The 12,815-nt window shown below is 62.9% G+C and overlaps 2 protein-coding genes across 2 annotated transcripts; one reads left to right on the top strand and one right to left on the bottom strand.

Annotated features, from left to right (window-relative positions):
* Window positions 1-450: 450 nt before the first annotated feature.
* LOC138097855 (gametogenetin-binding protein 1-like) lies at window positions 451-5,127 on the bottom strand. Its single transcript, XM_068994050.1, has 6 exons — window positions 4,682-5,127; window positions 3,731-3,843; window positions 3,354-3,448; window positions 3,065-3,215; window positions 1,971-2,110; window positions 451-501 (listed from the first exon to the last, which is right to left on the bottom strand). The coding sequence occupies exons 1-6, from the start codon at window positions 5,125-5,127 to the stop codon at window positions 451-453; spliced, it is 996 nt and encodes a 331-aa protein (XP_068850151.1).
* A 1,104-nt stretch (window positions 5,128-6,231) lies between these two features.
* BAK1 (BCL2 antagonist/killer 1) lies at window positions 6,232-12,540 on the top strand. The gene is made up of 6 exons (XM_068960738.1): window positions 6,232-6,434; window positions 8,367-8,446; window positions 9,326-9,461; window positions 9,770-9,913; window positions 10,954-11,134; window positions 11,253-12,540. Exons 2-6 carry the CDS (start codon window positions 8,377-8,379, stop codon window positions 11,355-11,357), a joined length of 636 nt encoding a protein of 211 aa, XP_068816839.1. The 5' UTR covers window positions 6,232-6,434; window positions 8,367-8,376; the 3' UTR covers window positions 11,358-12,540.
* Window positions 12,541-12,815: the final 275 nt, after the last annotated feature.

The following is a 12,815-nucleotide window of genomic DNA, read 5'->3' as shown; positions in this document are numbered from 1 at the left end:
GGGCCTGGGAACTCAAGAGGAAGGGAGGTCAGGGCCTGCAGGCCTTGTGGCCCCAGGTCCTTCCCCACCGCGGTCAGGTGCACCAGACTCGCTGTCTTCCAGCTCAGATGGGGCCCGGGGCTCTGCAGCTGGGGTGGCCTGGGCCTCTGGGGCCCGACGAGAACGAGACCAGACCCCGGGTACCCCGGTACGCTGGGCTTGTTCCCGGTGCAGGACGAGGGGCGGGCTCTGCAGACAGACAGCCAAGGAGCCCAATGCCAAACTGAGTTTTATTAGTAATGTGACAGGCCTGACTTTGACGAGTGGGAGCAGTCTGCCAGGCAGGCCCACCCTGCAGATGAGCAGACACAGGTTATCTTGAGACTCCTTGGCCCCAGGGGCTCCTGGAGGTGCCCTGAGAAGCGGGGCTCCGTCCCTCCGTGCCTGCAGGGACCCCGGGCGGCGCTGGCTTCACTCTGGAGGCCAGTTTCCCATCTCGTCCATCTCCTCCAGAAGCAGGTGCTGGGGGTCGCAAGTGGGTGAATGCAGAGGCCTTGGCATCTCTGAGCTCTCCTCTCCCTGCTCGGCGCCCCCAGAACGTACCACCTGCACCTCCAGAGACGAACACCCTAAGGCCACATTTCTGAAGCTGCCCCCAGGGCCCGACCTCCCTGCGGCCTGGTGGGGAGCAGCCCCGGGTGGCCCGAACCCTCCCTCACCTCTGTCCTGGACACCAGGCCGAGGGGGGCCTCGGCACCCCTCCCTCCAGCCCGGGGCGCTGCTTCTGCGGCCTCGGCGCCCCTCCCCCAGGGCCCCAGCGTTCCCCAAAGGCTGGGGCTCGGCTTCCTTTTCCCCTCAGCCTGGTGTCCCTGAGGGCAGACAAAGAGAGGGGGGTGGTGATGAGGACAGGCCCCTCGACACGCCCCCAGCAGGCTGCCCAGCCCCCAGTGAGGCGCCGGCCCGCGCCACCATCCAGAACCCCCCTGATGGCCCGCGGTGTGCCCGGGACAGGGCAGGCCAGCTCAGGGGGCGGCCCTGGAGGGCGCAGGGGAGGAGAGGTCCCTTCAGCAGGAAAAGGCAAAAAAGCAGGAGCCCTACCAGAGCCAGGACTTGTGTGGTGTAGGGTGAGGCTCCCCAGAGCACCAGGGGCACTTGTGGCATGGCCTAAGGCTCAGGACGAGGGGTAGGCAAGGGTTCCTGGTGTTCATGACCCTCGAGGGGTGAGTCATAATCCCTGACACTGGAGTGCCCTTTGCAGTTGACTGCCACACACTCTTCAGTTCATCTCATCTTCCAATGGCCCCCTTTCCAGGTGAAAACACCAAAGCCCCTATTCAAAGTCACAGGGCAAGTCAGGCCGCAGCAGAGACTCCGGCTGCAGACTTTGCTCCTTCCTTTTGTGAATTGCACAGTCTGCAGGGGGCAGATGTCCACTGAAAGAAAGGGTGAGCTGATGAATGGATGGAAATTAACCCAGAAAGGAAATCGACACATTTTTGTCATCAACAGATCTGTCAGTGTGCACTCCCAGAAGCCTGGACAGGCCTAACCTTTAAGGCCAATGTCAAAGAGGGTGGGCTGGGGGTGGTCCCCATTGTCACCCCTGGCAACTCCTCTTGCCGCCTGTGTGTGTTTGTGGGAGCAGGTGTGGATGTGAATGGGAGACAGACTCCCTCCTCTTGGAGATGAGGAAACTGAGTTCCAGGGAGGGGGAGGGACTTGCCCGGAACCACACACCAAGTGCGCAGCAGTGACGCCTTAGCAACGGGCCCTGGGCTAAGTGAGAGCCAGCCAGATGGAGAAGCGTGTGCTTAGGAGGTCGGGGTCCTGCTCTCGGAGAGACCACCACGGAGAAGGACTTGCGCCCTTCCTGCCCAGCAGGGTGCGGGGGTGGCTGGGGCCTGGGCCCGCAGCCTACAGAGAGGGGAGTTCTCCAGCCCCAGACTCCCAGCGCCTGCAGGTGGGGCGGGGTGGTGGGTGGGTGGGTGTACCTGACCATCCACGACACCCGCCTCCTCCAGGGTGATCTCTGGCTGGGTCAGCAGCTCCCGGCCGTCGTAGCCGCCCATCTTCCAGAGGCGGGACTCCCACCGAACGACCAGAAGCTTCTTTAGCTCCGCCTCCACAAAACCTGAGAGCCAGAGAGAGAGAAGGGCATGGGACAGGCAGGAGGGGGCAGCTGCAGCCTGCTGGGGATCTGAGGAAGACAAAGTGGCCCCAGCTCTCCAAACCCCTCCCTGCCCTGCGTGGCCCCTGGTCACCCCCAGTCGGGCCCCTAGAGCCCGCCAGACTCCACCTCCCCACCGCCCAGCCTGTCCCAGGACTCTCACTGGGCTCCCTGCCCCCACCCTGAGTGTGAATCTCTTTACCTGCCTCTCGGGGGACAGTGTTCATTCCAGGGGCAGACATCTGCTCCACCCTGCCCCGCCTCTTCCAGCCATCAACTCCAGCGTTTCGATCCGGAGTAACCCAAACCACGGGGGTTCAAGCCCCAGCTCTGCCACTGACCAGTGAGGTGATCGTGGACAAATTACTTAACCCCTCTGGGCCCCAGTGATCTCACAGGGAAGCGGAGACGGTATAACAGGACCGACCCCAGAGTCAGAATGCAGTATTTCATGAAAAGTGCTTAGGAGAGGGTTTGGCCCGTGGTAAGGAAAATATCAACGGAGACTTTGCTGGAGGCTGTCATTCATTACCGTCTGCTCGCCCCACCAGTGTAGTGAGGTGGCTGCAATGGGAGGGGGGGTCCCCTGGGCACCGTCACAGCAAGTGCACACCTGACGGGAAAACTGCGGGTGCAGGGGGGCGCCACTGAAGGAGTTAGAATCCTGGGCTGGGAAAAGGTGCTGCTCGAGGAGCCACGGTCCCGGTCGTAAGCCGCCCCCCACCCCTCAAGCCTCCCCCGCCTCCCAGGCGCACACCCAGCTCCTTCTGCGGACCGGCGCCCGCGGGTCAGCCGGCCTGGGCGATCATTTTAGGTCCTGTGGTTCCCCCTGGTGGTCTTAACTGGTGTCGCATCCGAGAGCGGCTCCATCAAAGCGGGGCTGGGGGCGGGGTGGGGGGGTACGGGCGGCACACCCACCTACTGTGTCCGTTGACCTGAAGGCCTTATGCAGCGGGGACTGGGGGGTGACGATGCCCGGGACGCAGAGCTTGAGGGCGCTGTCTTCCTCCGCTGCCGCCTCCTCTTCCTCGCCTGGCTCTTCTCGGGGCAGGCCTTCCTTGCGAGGGAACTGAGGCTGGACAGCCACCCCGCAGGTGAGGGGGCAGCTGAGCCCGGCCCCCGAGCAGAAAGCAGGAGCGGGTGAGAAGGGCGCGCTCTCCCGGGCCCCGCCCCGCCTCCGCCCGCCTCCGGCCGGGGCCCCACGGACCTTGGCCATGGCCCCTTTCTGGAGCCGCTTGTACAAGCCGAGGAGGCGGTTCCAGGGAGCTGCCCCCACCTTGGAGGAGGCCAGTCTTGGGTCACCTGTGGAGGGCAGTGGTCACTGGGAGCCCACAGCAAAAGGTGGAGAGATCGTCTCACTTAATCCTTGCTAATGCCCTCTGACAGAGATGCTATCATGCTCCCATTCTACAGATGATGAAACTGAGATGCACAAAGGCTGAGTGACTTGCCGCCCTCACACCGCCTGCCCCGAGTGGAGCTGGGATCCAGCTCCGCTCAGACTGCCCTTCGTCCCCTGCCCCCCCACCCACCCCCGGCCCGATGCCCTGGCCGTCCCCTGGGGCCTGTGGCCACCGCACTCACCATCGAGCAGACATTCCTCTTCCCTGGTGAAGGCCTCGGGGCTGAACTCCAGTGGCCCCAGGGCCCTCCGCGCGCATCCTGGCTCCACCGCCGAGGCCTGGGCAGAGTGGCCCCTGACCCCAGAGCACAGTCAGATGGGGGCGGCAGGTGGGGCCCGAGAGGTGGTGAAGGTCCCAAGCCCCTGCCGAGGCCCTGCTCAGCTCCTCCACCCCCCTGCTCCCCACTGCTCCCTGCTCTGCCCTCTGGGGTCTGCATCACAGAGGGGGATGATCCCCCCAAAAGTAGGGTGAGGGGCGTGAGGAGGGGAGGGGCCCAGCAAGGAGCTGGGAAGTGATGGGAGGCCCAGCTCACCCCACACGCACCCTTCCTGGTCCCTGGCCTGTGCCCTTGGCCTTTTGGTGCCCCTATGCACTACCCCTCACTTGAGGAGGAGCCCTGTCTCTGCCTCCCTCTGCCTCTCCAGGTTCCTCTCCACCCTTGATGTGAACGACCATGCCCACCCAGTCCTCTGCCCAACCGAGAAGTCCGTTCCTGATAGTGAAAGTCGCTCAGTTGTGTCCGACTCTTTACAACCCCATGGACTTTACAGTCTATGGAATTCTCCAGGCCAGAACACCGGAGTGGGTAGCCGTTCCCTTCTCCAGGGGATCTTCCCAACACAGGGATCTAACCCAGGTCTCCCGTACTGCAGGTGGATTCTTTACTGGCTGAGCCACCAGGGAAGCCCAAGAATACTGGAGTGGGTAGCCTATCCCTTCTCCAGCGGATCTTTCCGGACCCAGGAATCAGACTGGGGTCTCCTGCCTTGCAGGTGGGTTCTTTAGCAGCTGAGCTACCAGGGAAGCCCCTGGTCCCTCCCCAGTTCGGGTCCTCAAAGCTTAGGCCCACGTCCCCCTCCCTCCTGACACCCTGGCTTCCCCCAGCTTCTCCATCCTCGGCCAAGCCCCTCACCTTTCTGAGGTCCCCGTATTCCCTGAGGCCGCCTCTTCCCTCTTCTCCAGCTCAGACAAGTGGCCCAGCACCTCCTGGCTTCCTCTGGGCAGGAGTGGCTTCACCTCTACGCCCTGAGCCATGACCTTCAGGACCTCCACGGGGGGGCAGGTCTGGGCCCCTGGGTCCCCCATCTCCAGCCCCGAGGGGCTGGGCTGTGGCAGGGCCCCAGGGCGGGCGAAGGGCATCGTGGCGGGAGGCCTGGACTCCCTCCTCCCAGCTTGTCCCTGACGGTCGGTCATCAAGGGGACGGCGTCCTGCCCCCTCAGGGGCCACGACCAGCCCCTCCGCAAGGCCTTGTCTGAGCTTTTCGGGCTGCACTTGCTGCCTACCAAGCTCCAGAAAAAGCAGAACATGGAGGAGCGGCCCAATATTCGGGGTCGAGGGCTTGAAGCAGGGGCCTCCATCCTGAGAGGGTCCCTGACTCAGAGGTAGGGGCCGCAGCAGCCACCACAGGACCAGCTGCTTAAGAACAGAAGGAGGTTTTCAAATTGAAAACCTCCAGTTGGAAACTTCCAGGAGTTCTAGAAGGCAGAAGGGGGGAGGGGGGATTCGCTGGGCGCAGAGAGGGCAGGGGTTTGACAAGGCCTAGGGAGCCAGCTGGGGTGGGAGGGCTTGAGGGTTTGGGGAGGCCCCAGGAGACCGTGGGGGGGCAGGCAGAGGAGTCCAGAGGAACCCCAGCTCTGAGGATGGGGTGGTGGCCCAGGGCTCTCTCCTCCCTGCCTGTCCTTCCCCTGCAGCCGCTGCTGTCCTTGGGAAGCAACTCATTCCCCGGCGGCTGCCCTCCCCCTTCCCTCCCTTCTCAGCGTCCAGCTGGCACGGGCCCACTGTGCCCCCCTTTCTGCGTACCTGCCCGGCAGATTCAGGGGGACGTCACATTTCCTCTGTGGAAACAACCAAGGCAGGTGCCTGGTGTGCACGCTGAATCTCAATTTAGTATTATTCCTGGAGACCTGATTATAAACCCATCTCAGTGACCTTGGGAGAGGGTCCTTAAACCAGCTGAGTCTCAGTTTGATCCCCTGAAAGATGGGTGTGGCCCACTGCACCAACTTCCCAGGGTTGTTCCAAAGTGCGCTCATTTTTTAAAATATTTTTTATTTATCTGCACTGCGTCTGAGTTGCAGCAAGTGAACTCTTAGTCGCTACGTGTGGGCTCTGGTTCCCTGACCAGGGATCGAACCCAGACCTCCCTGTGTTGGGAGGACAGAGTCTTAGCCACTGGACCACCAAGGAAGTCCATCCAAAGGGCTTTTAAAGTGCCCAGAGTGGGGCTCAAGGAACCGCCCCACCCTGGCTGTTTCGCTGGCACTGATGGAAGGGAGCAGGGGACAGATCAAGAATTAGGGCTGGGAACCAGGGTGGGGTAAAGCCGTGGGGGAGGAGGAGGGAAGCCACTTTCTCTTGCAGAGCCCAGACCCGCCTCAGGCCACGGGCTGCGGCTTCGCATCCGGCGGCCACCGAGCGACTTCCTCTAGAGGGAGCTCATGGGAGCCGGGAGCCGCCGGCGCCTCTATGATCGCCGCAGCCCCGTGGGTCCCCCAGGGCCGCGCTGGGACCGGCAGAGGCTGCACTCCAGACATCAGGGATCCACTGACTCCCCTTCCTGGAAGCCAGGCGTGGGGACGCAACCCTGGGAGCAGCCCCTGGCCCCTCACGATCTCTGGCCTCCGCCCCGCTGGGCCATCCCAGGCCTGGGCCAGGGTCCGGGGAGGTAAGCCGGGAGAGTCTTGCCCATGCCCCCCTCCCTGGGCAGCCCCAGGCCCAGGGTGAGGCAGGGAGCCCCTGGGGAGCCCGCTGGGGAGGGGGACGCCACTGCGAAGCTTGCCTGGGCGGCTCCACCAGCCCTCGATGGTGGGCCGATCCAGCCGGGGCTCCCTCAGGCTGCTCCTGAGACGGCGTCCCCTCTTGCCCTGGCCCTGGCTGCCCCAGAATCGCGTGCCAAAGAACCAGGTTCTTTAGCAGTCTGGGGGATGGGAGTGGAGGTCAGAGTCAAGGTCAGGGGCAGCAGGAGACCGTTCACAGTGCTTCCTGCTGCCCCAGGAGTCCTAAGACCAGGTCAGGATCTGCCCCCTCCCCCACCAACTCCAGCAGCATCCTGGGCCTGGCAAACCCAAAAGGTGGGCACAGCGGACTCTCCCCACCAGGAAGTCAGGCCACTTGGATGGGGGCAGAGGAAGTCCCAGGTCAGCTCAGGCCTCTGGCTCTGGGGCGGGTTCCAAGGCTCCACCTCATCCCCAGCCGTGAGCCCCAGGGGTAGTGGGAGAGGGAGTCGAGGTGCAGTTAGCATCCTTCAGCCCTGATGTCCTGGGGGGCACCGCGTTTGGGTACCAAGGGAGGGAGAAAGGCACCTTGTTTGGGAAGCAGCTTCTAGGATGCGGGGTGCCAGGCTAAGGTCTGTCTTAAGCAGGCGGGGGACCGCGGGCTGCAGGAGGGGCGAGTCCCTTCTCCCTGTCCCTGCCCCCTCGACAGGGAAGGGGTGGGGCGCACAGGTGGGCCCTCCCCACCCTTCTCCTGAGGCCCTTTGGAAAATGGCCCCAGGCCTGGGAGAGGTGGCCTCCCCACCCTTCTCCTGAGGCCCTTTGGAAAATGGCCCCAGGCCTGGGAGAGGTGGGGTATACAGGCCCTCCCAGGAAGGAGGCGGAACACAGGCCCTCTGGGCGTGTGTTGGGGCCCAGGCTGGGTCCTCCCGAGGGGGAGGAGAGGGGCTTCCGCCTGGGTGATGGAGGCAGCTTTGGGGTGCGGGGAAATGAGGAGGGTGCAAACTGAAAGTGAAACAGCTTACGTCCAGGAAATACTCGCTCTGCCCAGGGCTCACTGAGCCGCCGGGGGTTGTGGCCAGAACCCAGCAAAGGAAGAAAATGGGGGCCGGAGACAGGAGGGTGAGGGGTGCACATGATTTCCTCAGCCGCCTGCTAGGCAGGTGGGGCAAGAGCAGAGACCGCCGCCGGCAACTGGGAAGCAAGCCTGATATGAGCACTGAGGAGAGCATGGACGCGTGTGGAAATTCAGTCACCCTGATGGCTTGACCAGCCCTGTGGCCTGGGGCGTTCCCTGAGCCTCAGTTTTCCCACCTGTGCAGTGGGCATGATGGTGCCTGCCCTGCCATGCTACCCCCGCGTCCCACACCTCCTCCCGCATGTGTGAGGAGGACACCACAGGCGCTCGGGATGTGTGTGGCTAGCAGGCCCGAGCTGGAAAACAGGTGTGCTCTGACCAGCTGGGGGGAAGTGGGGCCTTCGGGGACGGCCTTCACGGGTCACTGGCTGGAAGGCAGCGAGTCTGTGGTGGATGTGGACCGGATAGGGTGCAGAGGGCCCCAGCGGCAGCAGAAGGCAACTCCGCCTCTGAAACTCACCTCCCCGGCCCAGGAACGGGGTAAGACGTGACTAGACAGCCGCTTGGGCACCACTGTGGCCTCCCCACCCCGGGGCCTGCGCTGGTCCCCGGCGGGGGCAGTCTCGGCTGCCTGGCCTTTCTCAGCCCCAGTCTTTCTTGAAGAGCCGCCAGTGAAGTGATAAGTTCCTGGGTCAGTGGGTCTTTCGGGAGGGGGCCCTCCCCGCCTCCATGGGCCGCCAGAGCCCCTGGCCCCATCTCTGCTTTCCCATCTGCCCCCAACACAATCTGAAGCTGCTTTTCTCCCCAGGACCTGAGGAATGGCTTCGGGACAAGGTCCAGGTCCCCCCGGGCAGGGCTGCGATGAGCCTGACCCCTCCTCCACATCGGGTAAGGGTCTGTCTGCCCCCTCACCCACCTCATGACCACCGGGGCCAGCTGGGGGGTTGGCGAGAGCGGACCTGGACAGCCCCAGGGGCCCGCCTTAGTTTACCCGCCTTGCGCAAAGGAGAGAGCACCTCCCCACCCAGTGCGGGCAGCCCACCGGCTCAGCAGCTGGGGTGCAGGCAAGACCGGGCCCCAAGAGCAGCTCAGGGAAGGACACGTGGAGGCCGAGGGAGGGGGCGGTGAGCCCGTGGAGGACACCCTGCCCTCCCCGGGCAGCCGGGCGGGATGGGTGAGCAGAAGGGAAGGCATGGGGCGTGGCTGTCTTATCCCAGGCTGGAGAAATAAGGAAGTGAGGCGGCTTATCACCTGATCAGGGCTGCTCAACTGGGAGATGGGCTGTTAGACTCTGGGGAGGAAGGAAGAGAGTGCCCTCATCCAAGGGGACCACCCGGAAGGCTGGCAGCTCTGCCATCCAGCACAGGCTGCTTCCTGGACTTTGGGTTCCGTCTCAGGCCACTCACCATGTCCCAGTGTGACTTTCCTGGGCTGCAATTTCAAACTCTGTTTCCCACGTTCCCTAAACCAAGCCGTACGGCCGGGTGCCTTGGACACGAAAAGCCAGAGAGCCAGATGCCCGGGAATCTGTCCTGGCCACGCTGTTCACTCCAGCCGCGTGACCTCGTGCAGGTTATGCAAACACCGTGCCTCAATTTCCCCATCTGTAAGCGGGGTGGTCGCCTCCACGAGGCTGCTGTGAGAAGACAGCTCTACTCAGAGTCAGCCCTAGGTGTCACCCGAGGGCTAGAGGAGGGACAGGTGTGTCCCAGAGGGAACCCTCCTCCCCAGAGCACTTCCTCCCTGACTCCCGGCTTTGGTCCCCAGAGGAGCAGGTAGCCCGGGATACCGAGGAGGTCTTCCGCAGCTACGTCTTTTACCGCCATCAGCAGGAGCAGGAGGCTGAGGGGGCAGCTGCGCCTACTGACCCAGAGATGGTCACCTTGCACCCAGAGCCTACCAGGTGAGCTGCGGCCTCCTACACGTGCTGAGAGAAGCAGAGACTCGTGCAGGGTCACCATGCTGGTCCTGGCAGCTGAGCAAGACTGGGGGCTTCTTCCGCTGCTGCCCTTTTGCATTCGGGTCACCGCTCCCATCCCAGAACCGGCACCCTTTTCAGCACAGCCTGACCCTGTGCCTGGGCCCAGCCCTCATGTCTGAGCACACAGTCAGGACTTCCCAGGAGGGGTGCCTGAGGCCAGGGCATCTCGGGCAGGAGCGCTTTGCTGCCAGCCCGAGCCCCAACTCACTGGCCACCTCCTAATCCTCCAGCACCATGGGGCAGGTGGGCCGCCAGCTCGCCGTCATCGGGGATGACATCAACCGGCGCTATGACACAGAGTTCCAGGCCATGCTGCAGCACCTGCAGCCGACGGCAGACAACGCCTACGAGTACTTCACCAAGATCGCGTCCAGGTAGCCCCAGCCACCGCCCCTCCATGGCGCTGTCCCCACCGCGCCAGGCCCTCCCCGTGAAACGGGAGACAGCTTCTCTGCTGGTGTTGGGAGATGTGTTTTCTGTCCCTGCCTCTGCTGTTAACTCACGCGTGGCCTTGGGCCCGTCTTTCTCTTCCTAAGCCCAGGCTCCTCATCTTTGTACACAAGGGCACAGCCTTCATGAGCCCTGACACCAACATGAGCTGGTAGATCAGGACTGTGTGTGGGGCGGGGGGCTCACAGTGGGGTTGTTCCCAGACGTCCCCAGCACTGCTGGGACACAGCTGTCATTCTGATTTGGAGCCACATTTCACACCAAAGATGATTGTTGGACCTGGTCCTGAAAATGACTTCCTGATGCTGAGATCTGGCCTCAAGAGACCAGCAGCCTGGGCGAATCCTAGCTTCGCCATTTACTGGCTTCGTGACACATCCTAGCCTTCAGTTTCCTGGTCCGTAAACTAGGGGAAATATGCTTAGGATTGCGTGCACTCTTAGAGGTGTTAGCCGTTGTCACCATCTGGATTAAGGGAGTCAGTCTCGGGGTAGATTTGAGGCTGAGGGTGAAGGCAGGAGCAGGAGATGGAATCAGTGCTCAGAGCTGAACACCCTGCCTGTGTCCTTAGAGGCCACTGCCCACTCCTCTGTGATTCCAAGACTGTCCTAACCTCCTCTTCTGTCCTTTTCTCTCTGCCGTCCCGGGCTGCCAGGCCAGCAGCAGCGCCCACAGGTAATCTCCCCGCTGCCTCCACCCGCCTGCTCTGCCCTCCACGCTCTGCCTTTGTGCCCCAACAGCAGTGCCCACTCATCTGCCCTCCCAGCTTTCTCCTTTCACAGGGATGCGGGCTCTTCCCAGATCAAGGCCAGGCTGGGGCAGCCTCTGCCCCACCAGTTCACAGCTAAGCCATTTTTGCTTTCCAGCAGGGAGGGGTTAGAGGTGGGGCAGTCCAAAGGGATGGGAGGGGGAAGTCAAAGAGCCCCCCAGGGGTCTCCAGCAACGGTGTCTCCCCTGCCTGCAGCCTGTTTGAGAGCGGCATCAACTGGGGCCGCGTGGTGGCTCTGCTGGGCTTTGGCTACCGCCTGGCCCTCCACGTCTACCAGCGTGGCCTGACCGGCTTCCTGGGCCAGGTGACCCGCTTCGTGGCCGACTTCATGCTGCGTCGCTCCATCGCCCGGTGGATCGCGCAGAGGGGTGGCTGGGTGAGTGCCTGAGCATTGGTCAACCCTCCCCGCCGCTGGAGCCGCCCCTCCAGCCCCACCCCAGGCCCCGGGAGCCACCAGCACCCTCCGCCCATGACCCTTCCGTCTCTCCTGGCAGGTGGCAGCCCTGGACTTGGGGAACGCCCCCATCAAGAACGTAGCCATAGTTCTGGCTGTGGTTTTGTTGGGCCAGTTTGTGGTACGAAGATTCTTCAAGTCATGACTCCTGGAGGGGCCCTTTGGGGTCCTGAGACCCCTGTGTGGACTTTGGCCCCGGCTTCTCCCCTCACCTCCTCTCCAGCAGAGGTGTCCCTCTGCCCCCCATTAAGAGCACAGAAGCTTTAGTAAGTGGGCACTCCAGCTTTGGAGGGCCCCTGCCCAGGGGCATCCATCAGACTGTTGGGTACTCTAACATTGCATGGTGCTAATGGGCTCCCTCTCAGAGGGGGGCGGTGGCCTCTCCCTTAGCTCTCTGGGACCCCCTCAGCCCTGTCTGCTCAGTGCTGGGGAGACTGATAACTTGGGGAAGCAAGAGGCTGGGAACCACTTCTCCCAAGTCGCCGTTAACGATTTTAGCTTTTTATAATACCCTTAGGAGGGCACTCCTCCTTCCCACCACTCTGCCCAAAGCCAGGACGTCTGGGCTGTGGGGGTTAGTAGCTCTACCCTTCCCCAGAATTCAGCAGTTCTGGAAGGTTGAGCTTGAAAGCTGGGCCTGGAGCCCAGTCCTGGCCCTTCCTAAGCACCACATTCCCCGGGAACAGGACTGGGGTGGTGGGGCGGGGGACAAGGTGCTGCTCGGCTCCCGCCCAGTCCCTGCTACCCTCTTCCCCACCCCCGGCCGGCCCATACTGACCTTGCAGGTGGACTCTCAGGGATTCAGGGTGGGGTGGAGTGGGGTGCAGGCCAGAGCTCCTGAGGGCCTCTGTCCCCCCACGGTACCACTTGCTCCCACTCGTCACTACAAGCGCAGCTCGCCACACACCCCCACTCCAGGTAAGGAAGGGAGGGCTCTCGGCTGAGCACACTGCCCCGGCCCCTACCTCACCTGGGCTACAGGGTTTAGGACTGCGGCTTGTCATTGTCAGGGAAAGGAGGGCTAGGGAGAGCATCTTGAAGTTTCTGAGTGAGAGAAGGGCTGGAAACACCACTAGGAACCCCAGGGTTGGGGCCCTCCCTTCTGGCCTGGGCACAGTGTAATCCGGGGGTATGCACAGGGGAACTGTGAATACTTGAACCCCACCCCCAGCCTCTACCCTCCGCACCCCACACCTGCCTGAGCCCCTCCTGATGGTGGGGTCAAGTGCCTTGTCTATCGTGCACAGCTGAGGGATTCAGAGGTCAGGGGAAAGTTCTTGATGAAGCCAAATGCAGGGAGGGGATGCAGAGGGAGCTGCCTGGCCACCTCCCACCCTCTGAGTGTGTCTGCAAATAAACTGCAACCCCCACTCAGACTTGATCTCTTTTGTCTCCACTACCCCTCTCTTCATCAGGCTGACTGGGGGAACCTGGGCATGAGTGACTTTCACCTGGTTTTTACTGACGGGTCTCCTCTGGAACCCCCAAAATCCTGTGGAGGGCTGGGTGTGTTTCTCCAGCTCTCTAGAAGGCCTTGGCCCCTTCCCACTCGCTACCCCCTTCTCCAGGAACTTTCCTCATTTCTTGGGGTTCCAGGCGAGTT

The sequence above is a fragment of the Capricornis sumatraensis genome, chromosome 22 (assembly GCF_032405125.1).
Source record: "Capricornis sumatraensis isolate serow.1 chromosome 22, serow.2, whole genome shotgun sequence".
In the NCBI taxonomy this organism is placed as follows: domain Eukaryota; kingdom Metazoa; phylum Chordata; class Mammalia; order Artiodactyla; family Bovidae; genus Capricornis; species Capricornis sumatraensis.
Note: the sequence above shows the minus strand (reverse complement) of the source record. Positions and strands in the feature narration are given on the sequence as shown.

Excerpts from the sequence above, each read along its gene's own strand:
- LOC138097855 (XM_068994050.1), bottom strand. The coding sequence starts at position 5,127 with ATGGAGGCCCCTGCTTCAAGCCCTCGACCCCGAATATTGGGCCGCTCC. Across the intron at positions 3,216-3,353 it reads AGAAAGGGGCCATGGCCAAG|TTCCCTCGCAAGGAAGGCCT; the intron begins GTCCGTGGGGCC and ends GTCCAGCCTCAG. Across the intron at positions 2,111-3,064 it reads CAGGTCAACGGACACAGTAG|GTTTTGTGGAGGCGGAGCTA; the intron begins GTGGGTGTGCCG and ends TCTGGCTCTCAG.
- BAK1 (XM_068960738.1), top strand. The coding sequence starts at position 8,377 with ATGGCTTCGGGACAAGGTCCAGGTCCCCCCGGGCAGGGCTGCGATGAG. Across the intron at positions 9,914-10,953 it reads TTCACCAAGATCGCGTCCAG|CCTGTTTGAGAGCGGCATCA; the intron begins GTAGCCCCAGCC and ends CCCTGCCTGCAG. Across the intron at positions 11,135-11,252 it reads TCGCGCAGAGGGGTGGCTGG|GTGGCAGCCCTGGACTTGGG; the intron begins GTGAGTGCCTGA and ends CTCTCCTGGCAG.